This window comes from Triturus cristatus, chromosome 6, assembly GCF_964204655.1.
Source record: "Triturus cristatus chromosome 6, aTriCri1.1, whole genome shotgun sequence".
Taxonomy (NCBI): Eukaryota; Metazoa; Chordata; class Amphibia; order Caudata; family Salamandridae; genus Triturus; species Triturus cristatus.
The window spans coordinates 673,275,912-673,294,660 of record NC_140589.1 but is presented as its reverse complement, the minus strand read 5'-3'; the positions used below and the strand labels follow the sequence as shown (position 1 = coordinate 673,294,660).

The following is an 18,749-nucleotide window of genomic DNA, read 5'->3' as shown; positions in this document are numbered from 1 at the left end:
GCTTTCAAAACTGGTTAACCACAAGGCAAATGTATACAGTATTCCATTTAAACACATTTTGCAAGACTGGCCTACGCGTTCTATATCCTATGGGGCACAATAAAGCTTTAAAAAAAGAATGCATGCAAACCTACGCCTGTACACCACAGTATAAATAGCAGCAGGGTGGTGACTGATACCTTTGATGTAGTGAGGCTTAAAAAGCTAGCAACAAAGCCAGTCCAGAACTCTCGTTATGAGATACTTATCATATGAACCAGTTACTCAACCAAGATAGTGTTCCATGTCAAAAGATCTCTGTTTTCTGGAAATAAAGGGTCTTGAAGACTGAAGGATGTAACTGATTCTAGCTCTACTGGTGAAAGGCCAGCTGGTGAGCAAATGCTGCCTTACAACCCAACTTACTAGCCAATTTGTGAATACAGTTAACCCAGGTAATACTATGTGTTGTCCATCCTCTGAATCTCAAATAAAATTTGCATTGTTAGAGTAACAGAAAGGTAGTATAAAATGGAGATCCACAGATCGAACTTGGGCCATGTCCGATACGTAAGAGATACCGCTTTCCTGATGCAAAACATACCTGAGATTGAGGAAGGAAGGCCTACAAATATTTGTTCAATATTATTCTTACCAACTTGGAGAACTTAAGTATTAGAATATCCCAACAAACCAGCACCACAACAATAGAAAGGGTACGTTCAGCAGGTTAGACATTTAGCAGGTTAGATATTAAACATAAACATAAACGGTGCATCAGGCTTGAATTCTATTGTATCAGGGGTCCACTAGTGCTCAAGCCCGAGCGTTTTAGCTTGGTGGTTGTTCCATTTTGTTCGGGCGACAGATGCTTCTGTTTTCGAAGTATAGGGTGGGGGGGTGGGGGATTGGGGTTGGTTTGGGGTTGTTTCTTCCTTCTTGGGAAGGTTTTGTTGGTGGGGGGGGACTCCCTCTATGTTGTTGTTCCACGGCATCTTGTAACCTTTGACCTGCTCTCCTGCTCGATGTCCCGCTGTCCTTCCTCTCTAAGGGCTTGCGCAGCCGCGCCTCCATTGGCCCCCTCTTCTGTCCTGGATCATGGCTGACCCGCCTGTTCCCAAGGCCGCCATGCGTGTATTGTCCTGGAATGTCAATGGTCTTTTAGATCGCTTTAAACGCATGGCGGTCCTTAAATATGCGCAGCGTGCAGAGATTGACGTGCTCCTTCTCCAGGAGACCCACCTCCTGGGCAATAAATGTCCCTTTCTTACCCGATATGGTTACGATAGGGTGTGGCACTCAGGTTTTACGAGGGGATCCCGGGGGGTAGCTATCCTGATCCGCAAGTCCCTTCCCTTCGTCCTGGCCCAGGTGCATCTAGACCCCCAGGGCATGGTAGTGGCGGTTTGTGGTACTCTTGAGGCGCGGCCCCTTTACGCGGCTCCGTCCCTCCTGTCGGCGGCCCTCTCTCACACCGCGGGCCTCCTCCCGACGCTTCCGGCGGGCTCACTCATTCTAGGCGGAGATTTTAACGCTGTCTACACACCCCATCTGGATTCGACGGGACCGATATCCTTGGCCCGCGTCGCTCGCGCAAAGCAGCTCTCGACCTGGGCTGAATCTCAGGGCCTGTGCGATGTCTGGAGGGTCTGGCACCCGCAGGCTCGCCAGTACACCCACACGTAGGCAGCTCATCACTCCCATGCCCGGATCGATCTCATCTTCGTCCCGTCTACCGAATGCGCAGGGGTGCAGGATGCCCGCATTCTCCCGAGAGGCCTCTCGGACCACTCGCCAATGCTCCTTGCTCTTAGCCCGCCGCCCCTTTCTGCCCGTCCGATGTGGCGTCTGAACGCTTGGTTCCTCCATGACAAGGCTTTTCGGAAGGTGGTCGGTGGCGAGATAGCTGACTATTATTCTCACAATGCGGGATCCGTCCCCTCCTCTGCCGTCCTTTGGGAGGCCGGCAAAGCGACTATTCGGGGGGCCGCTAAGGGGCATGTGCAACGGCAGAGACGTGCTCAATCCCAGAAACTCGCGGCTTGCGAAGCTCAAGCCTTGGAGCTGGAGCGCAACCAGGGGATGTTGGGAGACAGCACACTGTCGCGCCGCCTGGCCTTCCTGCAGGAAGAGATTCGCCTACACTCTCTGGAGGCGGCAAAGACTCTGTGGCGCTCCTCGGTGGCCCGGGTATACGGATGGGGAGACAAAAACGGTACACTTCTCCACCGGCTGGCCACTTACCCCCGGGCGGGCAGGATTATTCCTGCCATCAAGGATTCTGCGGGCGGAACCCGAACGGTCTCGGTGGCAATGGCCCAAACTTTCGCTGACTATTATTCCCAGTTGTATCGAACCCAGGCATCTGAGCTCTCCCTTGAAGAGTTGCTGGGGACGGCTGGGGCGGTGCTTGGGCGGCTGGGACGGGAGGTTTCTGAGACCCTCGATTCGCCAATCGCGCTGCAGGAGATTGAGGAGGCGATTAGCCACCTGGCGCCCGGGAAGACCCCGGGACCTGATGGGTTCCCTCAGGAATACTATGCTCACTATCGTGAGACCCTGGCCCCGCGGCTTCGGGACCTGTTTGCAGAGGTGGTGGAGACGGGTTCGTTCCGGCCAGAAACGGACACAGCTACCATAGTTGTCCTTCCCAAGACGCAGCCCCCCTCGCAGTCCTGCTCAGACTACCGGCCGATATCCCTTATCAATACCGAGCTCAAGATCTATGCCACGGTCCTCGCGCAGCGGTTGCGCCCGTCTCTTGCCTCCTTGGTCCACCCGGACCAATGTGGATTTATGCCGGATCGGGGGACCAGACACTGCCTGCGGCGCCTGCATCTCGCCCTGGCACACAGAGGGCACCTTTCCCCCTATCTGGCCCTTCTGCTGGTCGACTTTGAAAAGGCCTTTGACTCAGTGGGGTGGGCGTACTTGGGTGATGTCCTAGAGCGCATGGGCTTCAGTCCCCGGTTCCGTGCCATGGTCGCGGTCCTGTACGCGAGCCCGCGGGCCCGTGTATTAGTCAATGGGGCTCTGTCCCGCCCATTTCTTATAAGTCGAGGGACGCGCCAGGGATGTCCGCTCTCGCCCCTCCTATTCGCTCTGGCCATGGAACCACTGGCTGTACTGATTCGGGCGGATCCCACTCTCCGCGGGTGGGACTGGCCAGGCGTGACCCCTGACCAGATTGCCCTATACGCGGACGACGTCCTCATATATCTCTCTGATCCGGCGACCTCGGGACCCCAGGTCCGCCAGATTCTCCGCCGGTTTGGCCAAGCGTCGGGTCTTCATCTGAACCCCAAAAAATCCGTACTGTTCCCATTACACCCGTCGAGGGAATGTTTTGACTGGCAATCTGACATTCCCCTCCGGAGGCTCTCATTTAAATACCTGGGGATCTGGGTCACCCTCCTTCCGGAACTCTGTTGGGCCCTCAACGTGGCTCCCGTAGTCAACAAGACCAGATCGGATATGCTCAGGTGGCAGTCACTCCCACTGAATCCGCTGGGGAGGGTCGCCCTCTATAAGATGATGATCCTCCCCAAGTTTCTGTACATGTTACAGAATACTCCGTGCCCCTTTCCGTGCCCGTGGTTCCGGGAACTGGATAGGATGGCGACTAAATTTCTCTGGGGCGGCGGCAGGCCCCGGTTGGCCTTAGATCACTGCAGGGTCCCCTCCTACGACGGAGGCCTGAGCATGACCAATCTATATCTATATTATTTGGCCACCCAACTGCTGGTGATTCATGACTGGTTCTCGAATGGGTGGGATGATCCGGCCTATCGACTCGAGGTGCAATGTCTCGGGTTCTCCTCTATCCAGAACATGCTCTATGGGGCAACGGTCCCCCTGTCGCTCCCCGATGTCGTGCGGGCCCCTTTTCTGGCGTGGTGCGCAGCTTTGCGGCACACCCGCTGGTTGGGGAAGATAACACAGCTCACACCGCTTTGGCACGGAACGTGGCTGCGGGAAGTGGTGGGACTTGAAGGATTTCGGCAGTGGGATCTTCTAGGAATTTCCAGCCTGGGCGATATATGGCGGGGGAGCCACATGTGTTCCTTCCAGGAGCTTCGTTCCGGCTTCTCGTTACAGCCTTCCCAATTTTATAGATATTTTCAGCTGCGTCATGCGGTCCAAGCCCATGTCCCTCTGGACTCCAGATTGCCTGCGCATAGCCCGCCCGAGGCTCAGGTGATGTTAGGGTGTCTGGGGAAGGGGGGAATATCCCGCATATACAAATCCCTGATTAACAATACCCTGGTAGATTGGAGCGGCCTAAAACAGCGATAGGAGGCTTGGGTGGGGCCCCTAGATGAAGCGGACTGGAGGGACGTCCTTATGGCACCTCGATCGCTTACCACTTCCGCCAGGTTGCGGCTCATCCAACTTTACTACCTCCACGCCGCTTATCCGACTCCGGACCGCCTACATCGGGCAGGCCTCCGCGTGGACGCCTCATGCGCTCGCTGTGGGGTGGATCCGGCGGATTTCTTCCATATGGTGTGGTCTTGTTCCCGCCTGGAGAGTTACTGGACAACGATTGAAGCCGAACTCACTGAAGTCCTGGGATGGGAGGTCCCCCATGATCCTAGAATGGCTCTGCTGGGCTTCACGGACGGGTTGGATGGGTCCCGTAATGAAAAGTACTTTCTCACTACTGCCCTAATGGTAGCCAAGAGGGATATAGCGGCCGTGTGGTCACAGCCGGACCCGCCCAGAGGGGCTACCTGGAGTAGAGGGGTGGATTGGTGTGCCGCTCAAGAGCGGTCATTGTACGCTGCCCGGGGCTGCCCCAAAAAATTCCGCAAAGTATGGGGGAAATGGCTGGGGGGCCTGTTTTGAAGGGTGGGGGCGCAGAGGGCGGGGGGTGGAAGAGTAGGGGTGGGTTTTTACATTTGCTTGTCAATGCTTTCCTGTTTGCATTTACTGATGCCAAGTTCAGCGAACTATTGTATATCATTCTTGATTTTGCCTTCTATGCAGAAATAAAAAAATGTGTTTATCAAAAAAAACATAAACATAAACATAGACGTGGCTTGAATACCATCTATACTGCTAATCTATATATTTTACAAGACACAACCAGTGAGATAACAGGAGTTTATCGTCCTGCCCCCACAAACACATGCAGGCTGGAGACAAAAGGCAGCCGGAGTATGTATGACCCTTGACACCTCAGAGTCCAGTTGCGAAGCAGCTTCGAGCACCTTTGAAAGCAGATACTTTAGTGTCTGTTAAAGCATGTACACTTTGTTTATGTTGGGCACGTTATCACGCTTTTTTTTTTGAGAACTCAAAGAGCAGCCCTGACACACGCCTTACCAATCGCGGAGAGGTCTGGGTGGGCGAGATATGCAATTTACGATAACTAGGGTTAAGAGGCTTTCCTTTAGGTACTGAAATATCTGCGGCAGGAAGTAGTCAACGTAAATAAACACCTGGATACAAACCGAATTGTCGTCCTATGCCTACTTTGTACAAACGTGCAGGGAAGAGCAGAAAAATAAATACCTGGATGCATTAGCAAACTTTGCAGAGTTCTGTAATAAGTGCTGCAAGTGCGAGAGGTGGATGGTGAGTACGCCACAAACTGATCCGCACTTCCGCCACAGTTCTGGGCAGGGAAGCGGAGGGCAGTCTGAAGCTGAGGTGGGAAAAGCTTGTGCTGAGTGTTTGGTCATAGTTCTGGGGAAGGTCTTGGAAGGCCATACAAAGCTGAGGTGGAAGTGGGAGTGGGAGAAGCTTGTGCTGTCCTGAGTGTTTGGTTACAGTTCTGGGCAGGAGAAGCTTGTGCTGAGTGTGCTGGAGTTCCGAGGATGGGCAGTGCTGGCAGACTACCATTTACTTAGGAGGAAGGCAATTTAAGATTTGCACTTCGGGGAGGGTGGAGATTTTACCTTATCGTAGCAACAAAAATAGTGCAAGTAACCTTAAAGACAGGAAATGTAGCAGCAAAAGCAGATCTGCTTCGAGTCAAGCCACTGGGCGTTTTCTTTCAATTTATTATTTTTGGTACAATGGTGGCACCCACCGGGTGTTTAAAGCTAAACCATGGTGCCGCCATTGTGTAAAAAAAAAAAAACGCAAATACCCATAAAAAGAAAGGCATGGGGCAGCGTTCCGTACCATGAATAATAAAGCAAAGGCAAGGCCACCATTATTCTTACCCAGGCGTGCACGCTGCCTACATAAAACAAGTGGCGGCAAAAGTGAAGGCAGCTGCAGCGGTAGTGGTGCGCGCGTGTTCGGCCCGACTTAAAAAACGCGAGCACCATCTGTTTCCAATTACCGCCAACGGGATACTTGGAGACAGATGGGGTTGAAGCTCGCGCCCGAGGACCCTAGGCCATCCAACAAACAAGGCGGGACAATCACCCACCTTGCACCAATTGCGTGCTGTGTTTTAAAAAAAGACACATGCACAAGCCAATTGCGGGCTCAGATAAAAAAAGCACACGCACAAGCGTGTGTTCAGAGCTCAAAAGCCCTTACTTAATGCCTCGCAGAGCAGCGCATGCACGCTGGCTCAGGCGAGACCAAAAAAAGTAGAAGACGCATTAAAAGATCAAACTCGAAGGTTAGACCTGTAACTTAGATTACTATGCTGGGTAACATGCACTCTATTGGAAGAATCATGGATGAACGTGTTTTGGTTTAGGCAGCATGACTATGTTGAACAGTATGTACATCATTAAAGACGTTCTGCTGCCCGACGATAATGGAAATGTCTGCATTACTGTGACTGGCAGCATGTAGTATTGATGAACCCTCAATATTTTGTAAGATTTGTAATAAACATCATAGGAATGAATGAACACCAGTAACCTTCTGAATATTTAGATATAGGGTTTGGGGAACTTTGGCCACGTCGGAGGCCTTGAAATTAGTTAAGGAATGTGTGCTTGTGTTTATGTTTAAAGATAAAATACTTGAGGTTGGCAGATTGCCTTTGGTGGCATCAGTTTTGTTTCAATAATTCTCGAGTGAAACAGGCACATCTGTACTCTCGATAGCATCTCTTACACACTCAAGAATGCATCCACGACCCTGATCGAGCCTAAACAACTACTGAATCACCACAGCAGCCACGTAGGCAGACTAGGGCCAAAGCTAGATGGCTGGCAACATTGGTCATGCTGACCTGTGACTGGACAGTGCCAGGGTCTCACTCTTATTAACCCAACAACGACCTACTTCTTATATCTTGATGTCTTCATTCTCCCACAAGCTTGTTTACTTTGGCGAAATGACCAAATGGCATTCCCTTAGCTTTCCCCGTCAATCTTTGGCCTCTGAAAGTAAATATACAGACTCTACATGCAATCTTTTCTTTAATGGGAGTTGCTTATGTTCAACGAAAATTCTCCTATGCTAATATTATTACAGAAGCAGTAGTAACCACGTGAGACAAGATTACTTAAATGGTCACCATATGTAAGACTACAAGCAGCAATCACCTCACTGCATCAGGCAGGGTTGCCAGTGGCAATGTAAAAAATGCTTTGTCAATGTGTATTGCCTCTACATGGCTAATACATAACAGCCATAGCTGCAATGCCCCTAGCATCAAGTTAATTATAATAGTAATAGTCTCAAATTTTTTACCTTAAATTTGAGTTTTATATATATTTTGAAAATTCAACCATTTTTCCCCAAACATAGGCTTATGAATTCTGAAAATATACAGACTTGTAATGTATTCTTTCATTATGAATTTATTATTCAATGATCATTATTCAGACTTTCATCTTGAATACGTACTTTTCAATCTTGTTATAGATATCTTAATTGCACCAAGCAAAAGCTTGTAGTTCAGTTCAATGGGCTGCACGCAGGAGAGCTACTTGCAGGTAGCTAGAGCGCTACCAGTAGAATTCGAGCTACTCGTTGGAGAAACCTGTCCTACAGTCTTTTTGGGAACATATCAGTTTTGGGGGGAGGGAGCAGAATGCTACTTAGCGTGAGGAATTAGATGAAACATTTACAGATGGCAGAGTTATCCCATGCCCAGCTCACCGGTCATTCTTTCAGTGCAGACAACAGGGCTATTCCTCACCCGTCACAGAAATTACAGCAAGGCCTTGCTCCACAAGATTATCCCTGGACAGCTGCATCTCTGTCCCTTTTATCATCTGTCTATCTGGACGTTATGTCCATCTGTCCACATTGATCAATCCATCGTAGTGAGAACTAGGACAGAGAATCAAAGACAGAGTCTCTGGTGAGACAGGAAGCTATGGAATAGGGAGTCATAGTGAGGGAAACCTCAGAGAAGGAAACTGAGGTGAAAACAGGAATCAGAGAGACACTGTTTTCGGGGGAATGGGGAGAGAAGGGAGGACTCTCATTCGGTGATTTTCGGTTCCAAAATACCGTACCCAAGGACGCATGGAAAGGGATTTGAGAATAACATAAATAGGTAATAAGTGGTCAGACCCGTCAGACAATACAAGAACCAATGGCAATACTGTGCTCATTGCACAAACAATGCACTGCAGACAAGAAACAGAAATTGCACAAAGCACTGCATTATGAAGAGCCTGTGCCACAACCACGTAGGTTGTTTGTGGGTACAAGATCTAACGCTCCTACATGGCAACACTGACACTGGTTAGAGGGCGGGCCATAAGACCCAACCCCTCATTCACAGCATCCCACAGAGACAATGCACAACATGATTTTCATTCACACAGGTTTGGGCTGGAAGAACACAAAATCCGTTCCCACGATGAAACACCACCATGGTAAACTATTCTCACACTACAAAGCCCACCACCCTCATTAATTTGCTTCAGGAAAATGATGGATAATCCCCTACAAGCTCCCATGAGCACTATGGCAGGAATACCCACAATCGCAGTCGTTAGCCAGCTTGCAAAAACCTAAAGCACCAAGAGTTGCTGGAACCGGCAAACACGGAGTTAGAAAAAAACAGGAATTCAAGTATGATTTTCTAAATACGTTTTTTAAGAAAATGCAGAATTTAAATACTGCTACTAGCTTGGGAAAAGCATATATATCGTAGTTGAAGTTAATGAGAAGTACATTACTGCAACAAACAGACTATGTACAGGACTGTGATGAGTTTTTTCTATGAATCCACACACGTATATGGTGTGAATTATTGGTGAATATAAGGAAACTAAAAATGATGCATGCCTTACCCCATCCAAGAGTGTGTTCGATAAATGAATGCGGAGATCCTTACGGAATGGAAACTCCAAGTGCGACACATGAAACACCGAGTTATCTCTGTCAATCATATACACCTCATTCTTGCCATCAATTAACATCATATACCTGCAAGAGAAAGATTAAAGAACAATTAACATCCAAAAGACCTTCATGTGCTCAAATGGCGAAGGACATTTGCAAGGAAACAAGACATTCAATGACTATAAACAGAACAGTGGAAGGCACAGATGAGCATATTATATTGTACATTAATGTATTATATTGCAGACACCTTGCATACATATCAATGTTTCTTACAGTAGCACAAAGACGTATCATGTCATACATGACAAATGGAATTACCTACATGTGGCAGGAGTGATCATTTCAGACCTTGATTTCATTGTCAATTTGGCATAACTTAATCAGGTCTGGGTTTTGTAGTGCAGTTGTCTGTAAGACCTATTGTAACTAATGATTCATCTCAAAAGTACATTAGATATTTATTCGTTACCATATTTCATTCACTAACTGTATAAAGAAAGTGTTAGAGATGGCCCTTTTTGCAGGGTTATCCCTAAACATTTTGCTTCTTCCTCCTATTTTTTCCTGACCTACTGTTGTTGGTTTTAGGACTCTGGGCACTTTACCACTGCCAATCAGTGCTAAAGTCCATACGCTCTCTGTGTAAAATGTGTTATGGATTGGTGTTTCCATGATTGGCCTATTCTATTTATGTGTCACTCCCCAGTAAAGTGCACTACGCTTGCCAGGGCCCATAAATCAAATGCTGTTGGGGGGCTACAGCACTGGATTGTGCCACCCACACAAACAGCCCATAAAGTGTAACTCTGGCCATGTCGACTTGGTAAGTGCACCCACTTGCCAGTTTCTAAACCTTCCCTTTTCTACATGTTAGTCACCCCTAAGGTAGGCCCAAGGTACCCCTGTGGACAGGGTGCATTGTATGTGAAAGGTAGGACATGCCCTGGTGTGTGTGACATGTCCTGATAGTGAATTGCAGCCAATTTCGTTTTTCACTATTGCAAGGCTACCTGTCCCCATAGGCCAGAAAGGGCAGTTTGATTATAACGTCTTTTAATCCTAACTGACCCAGGGAGCATGGTAGAAATTCGAGTTTAGTATGCCTGAACTCAGAATGATAAAATACATCTTTTAGTGAAGTTAGTTTTGACATTCTGTGTTTGAAAATACCACTTTTAGAAAGTAGGTTTTTCTTAAATAACCATCTAGCCTGCCTCTGCTAGCTTGTGTATTGTCTGTCTGGTTTGCGAGTGACAGGGGCTGGGGAGTCTCCAGGAGACAGTGTGAGTCAGCACAAGGCTGAATAGACCTATCTGCATGTAGAGTGGTGGGAGGAGTAGCACCTGGACCTGAATAGGGCTGTGCCTGCCTTCCACAATGCTGGCTCCACCTCCTGTGGTACGTCTGATGACCCTGGCCCACACTGACAAAGGAACAAGGTGCACACTGGCAAAATGCACCCAGAACTGGTTTGAACTACGTACAGGACCCTCTGCCTGCAGAGGACAAAGGATTTGCTAGTATAAATATTGGGGCCCAGACCCCAAGATTTCAGAACTCTTTTGGGATCAAGAAGACTGCCAAGAAGAAGAGCTGGAGAAGCTGTGAGGAGGAACTACCATTCTGCTGTGTGCTTTGCTGTGTTGGCCTGCAGTGGCTGCTTCTGTCTTGGGCAGTGAAAGGACTGGACTGAACTTCCTGCAATGTGCATTTGTGAGTTTCTCCAAGGGCTTGAGGTAGAGCTTGCCCCTTGTTCAAGAAGTCTCAAGAACAGGAAAGACTTCAAGCTCGACACCGTCTACGATAACGCTGCCGACTCCGTGTCCTGAAGGCACCGCAGAGGACACCGCCGCGATGCCGCACCGCGACCCTGGTCTCACCGACGACGCCTGTTGAGGCCGCCACCGATCCGCAGCTCGCACCACGACCTGTGGGCACCGCACTCCGAATCGCCTCGATTCGCGGCGACGCCTTGGTATCCCCGACGACGCCGCTCCACGCTGAAATCGACGCCGCTGCTTGCTCTGTGGTTCGAGGGCACCGATCGTAAAGTTACACGACGCACAGCCCTCATCCCGCACCGGAGCCTTGGCCTACCGACGCTGGTGCCATCGACTCCAGTTCGTCAGCCAACGACAGCGCTTCAGTGACGACGACGCTTGCACCGTGACCTGCCAGCACCATGACGAGCACCGCTTTCATCTCACACCGCGACCTTTGTCTCACCGACGACGCCATCTGATGCTGCCGCCGAGCCACTGCTCGCGCCGCGACCTGAGGGCACCGCATTTCGCACCGCTGCACTTCGCACCGCCACGCCCGATGCCTGCACTCCTGACTTCAGCAAAGAGGAGTTCGATCTGCAACGCGTGCGACTTCGGGGGCCCGACAACTCCTGCACCAAACACCGGAACCGACGCCTGCGGACGCCGTGTGTTTGGAAGCTCAACTAGAGGTCATCGACACCCTGCATTTCTGAAAGGTACTGTTTGCGGGTCTTCCCGACGCCATAGTTGGCCCACGACGCCGCGGTCAGCCAGAACTGTTTGGATTTGTTTGCTCACGACGCAGTGATAGCCCTGGACAGAGCTATCGACATCAAGGAACTGTTTTACACGGTTATTTTGATAACTGAAGATTTTTAAGTACTGTATTGTGGATTTATGTCGTTTTGGTCTTGTCTTAAATATATAAAAATATTGAATATTTTTCTAAACTGGTGTGGTGTCCTTTTGTAGTGCTTACACAGTATTAATGTTGGTTATGTGCAAATGCTTTACACACTGCCTCTAAGATAAGCCTGACTGCTCGTGCCAAGCTACCAAGGAGGTGAGCAGGGGTTATTTTAGGAGTGTAACTCCCTTATGCTGACTAGGAAGAAGGGTCCCTATTTGGACAAAGGTGCAAGCCCTTGCCAACTTGAGACTCCCATTTCTAACAGAAAGCAATCTTTTTAAGCCTGGCCTTAGCAAAGGCCTTTTGATTTTATTAATATTGTATGTGTAATATACTTAAAGGGGTTTTAAACAGCTCTCTTCATCAGCAGGGTATTCACGTTGTTCTTCCACTCACTACAGAACACAGCATGCGGCAAAGAGTTAGCCCACTTCAGTCACTGGCTAACTTTACTTTAAGAAGAGGCACATCCACACACAAAGTATTTCCCTTAAGTGCCAGGGACTGTGTGCATGCTTATTTTGCTTTTAGACAGTTTTTTTTCTTCATTAGATGACAGCCCAACACCTTTCCCAACAATAAAGTTTTGAAAAGACATTACAGGATATAACAGGCATTGACAGAGCCTAAAGGCTGTCGGGCAACAACAGATCTATAGGATCTGCTAAATGCAGGCTTTTATAACAATGTTCTGTCTGGGGGCGCGGGGGGACAGACAGACAGACACACACACCCCCTTCCCACCTCACCCCCCTCCCCCAGTAGGTGCGCTATAGTTCAAACCTAGTTTCCATAGGAAAATCATTTTTTGGTTTGGCTATACCTTAAGTGCATTTTGACGAATCTTCACAAAATTTTCAAAAAAAAGTGTCCTGGTTCGTCTAGTTCTGCATGGACGTTTCAGAGTGATCTGTCAGGAGAGGCCCGAGACAATGGCGAGTTAAAAGAATTGCGTTTCCCATACAATTTACCATAGGGATTTTGAGCAAAACTACAGCCCAAACAGCTGGACGGATTGACATTAAATTTGGCAGAGAGGTAGCTCTTGGTCCCGAAAGAGCTCTTTATGTAATTTGGTGTAAATCCGTTCAGCAGTTGCAGAGTTATTAAAGGAAAAACAAAACTGTATATCTAGGGACGTGGACCGTTCGTGGATCCCCGCGGTGGATCCGCGAAGTCACACGCCACCAGTGACACCATTGTTGGCTGACCCCAACCTGACCAGGAGGCTGCAACCACCATTTTATGTATCAGGGAATGGTCCCAGGGTCCTAAAATGTATCTGCAAAATCATTAAAGGGGTCAAGGTAGAGGCACCCTCCCTGACCCCATGGGTGTCTTAGAGGAGTATCAGAGGAACCTAAGTTGGGTCCAAAATTGAGTTATATTGTTTTTTTCCCAGTTCAGAATCTGCGGAACTTCCGCGAGGCTCAGTGTGGCTCTTGTGTAAATCCGCAATTGATCCGCACATCTTGATGCACTTTGAAAAGCAAAATACACTTTCAGACCCACTCAGACACCTACAAAGGTACACACTAATTTACAGACTCCCACAAGTAGTAACACAACCACTCACAGACCTATGCAGGCATTTGCACACTCATTTACAGAGCCATGCAGGCACTCTCTGACCCCCACACACTCATGTAAGCACGCACACCCCCACTCAAGGCACTCAAACACACACTCACAGACCACAGTGTACTGTAGTTCCTGAATACCCTTCATGCAGGGACCTGCGCTGTTTACGGATAACATAAACTGTGGGTCTGGTGGCAGACTGACTATGTTACAGCCCCGCCGAGTATGTTAGCCTGTTTTTGCATTAGCTAGCTCGCAGTGCCACTAGAATCTCCTTCTATCAGAGAGATTTGTTTTTGGCAACCTCAGAACACAACAAATCCTGACTCCTCAGACTTGCAGAAACAATATACTGCTTTTCACCCAGTCAATCGTGCTTGCTCGTTTTCTCTCAGAGAGAGACACAGAAGAAACAGTCGGGCATGTTTACAATAAGAATTTATTGTACCGTTGTTCTTCTCATGTAACATATATGTGCTGCTACAACTGTAACACAGTAGCAGAGATATAGAATCAGTAGTACAGTGAATAAAAAGGAACAGTACAGCTCTACCATTTGTCAATAGGTATGAACATATACATGAATATAAAATGCATTTATAAAATAAAGTGCGTACTCCTAAGATGCCTGTCTAGATGTACCTAAGTGTACCTAGCATGTGAGTAGGTGCTAAAGAGCTAATAAGCCTAAGAGCCTAATATTCTAATAGCCTAATAGTCTAGAAGCCTAAGAGCCAAGAATCCCACTAGGATTTAGTCGAACCCCATTACCTGAATAGTGAGAGTATGGGACTTCATCCTGGATTTGAGTTGGACACCCCGCAAGGGATAGTTAGACCACTGTCAGCTGGAGCGATAGCATGTCGGAGCCGCAGCGTCTCTGGTCAGTGTGTCAGCCTTGAAGTCTCGGTTCCCTCCTGCTTACTGATAGCAAGAGGTGCTGTATTTATACAGTCTATGTGTGTGAGTTAGCCATTGTTCAGTATGAGGATGACGTTGGGGATTAAACCTTTGTGCGTAGATAGGAGAGGCGAGGTATGCCCCCTGGAGAGTGTTCTCATAAATTATTCATATGTGCTAAGGATGAAGTCTTAGCAATATCAATCGGGCAGAACCCACCCTCGTCATGGAACTAGGTGAAAGGTTTAGTCCTTAAAAGGCATCAGTCCTTATAAGGCATTCAGTCCCTATAAGGTATTCTGACCTTATTTGGAGTTATGTCCTTATAAGGTTCACTCATATGAAATGAAGGGGAGATGATGTAGTGAAAGAGTACAATGTTCTCTAAACCTAAATTAGGGTACCGATATGAAATATAACAACAGACACCCACACACAGACCCACAGACACTCATGCACCCACTCACACAAACACAGACACCCACTCATAAATCCACACAGGCACTCACACAGCCACTTAGACTCAAACAGGCACTCAGGCACACACTCGCATACTCCCACAGTAACTCACACATCGGCACACAGGCCCACTCGGGCACACACACCCACTCAGACCCACACAGCCACTCACACACCCACACATAGACCTACGCATGCACTGACACACACACTCAAACTCATGCTGGCACTCACAGACCCGCTTACATACCCAGGTAGGCACTCACACACCCACTCACAGTTCTATGCTGGCAGTTTCACACCCACTCAGAGCCCCATACAGGCAGTCACACACCTACTCACAGGGTAACGCAGGCACTCACACACCTACTGACAGACACACACAGCCACTCAAACACCAACTCAGATCCACACACAAGCACTCACACACCCATTCAGAGAGCTATGCAGGTACTCATAGAACCACTCAGAGTCCCACAGAGACATTTTAACACACACACAAACACACCCACACAGGCACTCTTACACCCACTCACAGGCCCTCAGACACTCACAGACCTACACATTTACTCACACACCCACTCAGACCCAAACAGAAACTCACACACCCACTCATAGATGCTCACAACAAAACACCCATAAAACCACTCAAACACCTACTCACAGATCCATACAGCCACTCACACAGCCACTCACACACCCACTCACCGACCTATACAACCACTTACTCGCCCACTCTCAAAGGTTACAGGTTATAGTTGGGAAGTTGAATTTAAAAACACCTTTGAAATTCACTGAAAACAACAAAGGTTACAGGGACGTTATAGCTAGGAAATATAATTTTTTTATTTAAACAAAAAATTACTGAAAAAAACAAAGGTTACAGGGACGTTATAGTTAGGCTCATATTTCACACATACAAAAGCACAGAAATTTAGCAGTTATAGTTACGTGAGCGAACTATAACTTACCCACCCCCCCCCCCCCGCAATGCACTACTAATGACCGCACATATTGAATCACTTTTGACATGGTCAGTGACATCACTGATGACATCTAAAAATACATCACTAATGACATCATCCAGTGATTGTGAGCATTTTCTAAATGTTTGTGAGTGTTAAACATATATACTAAGGTACTATAAAAGCTACATTTGTGTAGTTGGTGTACTACTACTGAGCGATACGATTCCTAACATATATTATGATTGTGACTGTGTGCCTCCATGTGTGAGTGGCTATATGGGTGTGTGAGTGGCTGCATGGGTGAGTACGTGGGTGTTTGAGTAGCTGTATGGTGTGTGAGTAGCTGTATGGATGTGTGAGTAGCTGTATGGGTGTGTGAGTGACTGTATGGGTAACTTAGTGTCATTCTTCTTATCTCAATGTGTCATCCTTGACTGCATAAGGGTTGACGCCATTTAATTTGGAATTTGCCTCACCTCCTTCTTTTAAGTATCCAATGTTCAGCTATTTCAATTATGTCAATTAAACCAACCTCTGTAGCTGATCAATTTGCTTGCTGCACAGAGCAAAAAAACCTCTTTCACCTTGATTTAATCAAACCCATGACAAACTTAAACTAGAAGTTAGACAGCCCAAATGCAAACGGCAAATTGACTACTCTCAAGTACATAAAACTCTATATAAAAATAAGTTAAAGATAACATTCGGGCTGTTCACACTAATAGAATAAATAAAGCTAAAAACAGGCAAGAATAAACATTTAAAATAATCAGTGAGCTTACAAAAATCTTCAGCACTTACTTCTTATGAACAACTATTTGGTGACTGCTTGGTTTCCTACTTTGATGACTAAAGTACAACCATTCGTTATTCTATTCATACCGAATCCCTGCCACTGAAAAACAAACAAGTGAGGAAGTCATGTCTGCAGTTGTTATGAACAACTTTTGCAACTGAAATAACAAAGACATATATACTGACTAAGAAGTGTAAATTTGGAAAACCCCCTGAATCCTAATCCCCTTTGTAACATTTACCTTGAGTTACCACTGTAACTGAAACAATATAGCAGCCTGTCAATCTTTCCTCAACTTTATAAGTAATACTTTCAACAGGACAGGGCATGGTCAGGCCCATTATTAAAACCTGATTTAAACCATGGAGAGCATTCAAACAACTGTCCTATCTCAGTGCTTCCTGCTATTGCCCATAATTGTAGAAACTGCTTGTCAACCCTCCTGAAAACTAAAAACATTCACAAAGATAGGCAAGTAAACTTTTGGCATAACAGAAGCACTGAGTCAGCATTGGTGTCAGTCCTCAAGGATCTTCGCATGTCTTCTGATAGTGACACCACTGCAATCCTTAATATTTTCTAGATTTTACAGCCATCTTGGAAAACGTGGACCTTCTTGCTATCAATGCTGATGGCTAAATGGTACTGTTATCATCTGGTTCTCCTCTTTTTTGGAAACCACGTCTCAAAGAATTTAGGCACTCTCTAAGTCCAAATATATTGTCACCGGTGTGCCTGAGGGATCTTTTTTATCCCCTTTTTTGTTTGCTAACTATATGCTCTCCTTATGAAACAGATTAGTTAGTGTAACTGTAGGTTCCACACCTATGCTTATGATACTCCGCTAATTTTATTTCAAACCAAAAAGACTAAGATTATGCAACATACTTTTAATGCCCCACACACAGCAGCAACAATTGAAAGAATGTAGAACTTTTCAACATTCGGATACGCTATAAAGCCCCTGAGCACATAGCTCTCTTGCTTCTTGTGTTGCTGTTGTGCACAAGGCAAGTACTGCTCTCCTTTTAATCACTTTATACATTGACTAGCATCTATATATTGGACACTTTTAACATTAATATGACTAACTTGTATTGTTCATGATGTTTATAAATGTGTTTCATTAAGCACTTTAAAACCTACACTCAAATGCAGTCAGAAAAAGAAAAGTAAACATCAATCCCCATGTTAAAAAAATTAAGCAGCCTGACATTCGACCGCTGTCTACAAATCACCTGTAAATGTAACTTAATTACAGTTTTTCAAGGCATCTTTAACCATTGTTCTTTCGTGGCCCACTAAAATCGGCTCACGACTCACTAGTGAGTCGCTACCCACAGTTTGGGGGACACTGCCTTGTACAGGTTAATAGTTTTTACGAAGGTGCAGGGGGGTGATGGTTCAGTTAAGAACTCAGACAGGATAAGGGCCTTTCAGGATTTCTATACCTCCCTTTATATGGCGGACAAAGTATCCCCAGCGGATGTGAAATCCTTTATTTCGGAGGGCATCTACCGGTGTTATCTAAACCTAACAGGGAAAAACTGGAGGAGCTAATCACTGCAGACGAGTGTGTCTACGGCGATTCAGGATCTGCACCCCATTAAATCCCCAGGTCTGGATGGGTTAACAAACTGCTTTTACAAACACTTCAAAACAGTGCTACTCCCACACTTTATCGGATTGTTTAACTCCTTCTTACAGTCGCATATGGTGACCCCATCGATGGCAGAAGCAAACTTTATAATTATACCTACACCAGTTAAAGCCTTTGACCGATGAGAGGCCTACTGGCTGATGACTCTGTTATACACTGATGTTAAAAATGTTACAAATGTATTGGAAAACAGATTACTGCTCCGTATGCCGTACCTTATAGACCCTGCCAGTCGGATTTAATCCCACAAACCGAGGCAGACGATAATATTAGGCGGGTACTTTATCTTATAGAAAAAGCCAACAGTAGAGTGACTCGTAGGCTAATCCTGCCAAATGCTGAAAAAGGGTTTGACAGAGTTGACTGGGTCTTCCTCTCCTAAACACTGGAGGCTATAGCACTGAGCCCGCAGATGCGCACATGGCTAGCCATTAGCTATCAGCACCCAGCAGCACAAATACTTGTAAACATGGATAAGTTGGAAAAAATCTTATTAGGCAGAGTC

General features: G+C 47.0%; 1 protein-coding gene across 3 annotated transcripts in view; it reads right to left on the bottom strand.

The window, feature by feature from the left end:
• RNGTT (RNA guanylyltransferase and 5'-phosphatase) overlaps positions 1 to 18,749 on the bottom strand; it is a 1,651,651-nt gene that overhangs the window by 1,004,826 nt on the left and 628,076 nt on the right. For all 3 annotated transcript variants that reach the window (XM_085611178.1, XM_085611177.1, XM_085611179.1), the window contains exon 9: positions 9,150 to 9,285. In XM_085611178.1, coding sequence (XP_085467304.1) covers positions 9,150 to 9,285 — 136 coding nt within the window. The remainder of the gene's footprint in view (positions 1 to 9,149; positions 9,286 to 18,749) is intronic.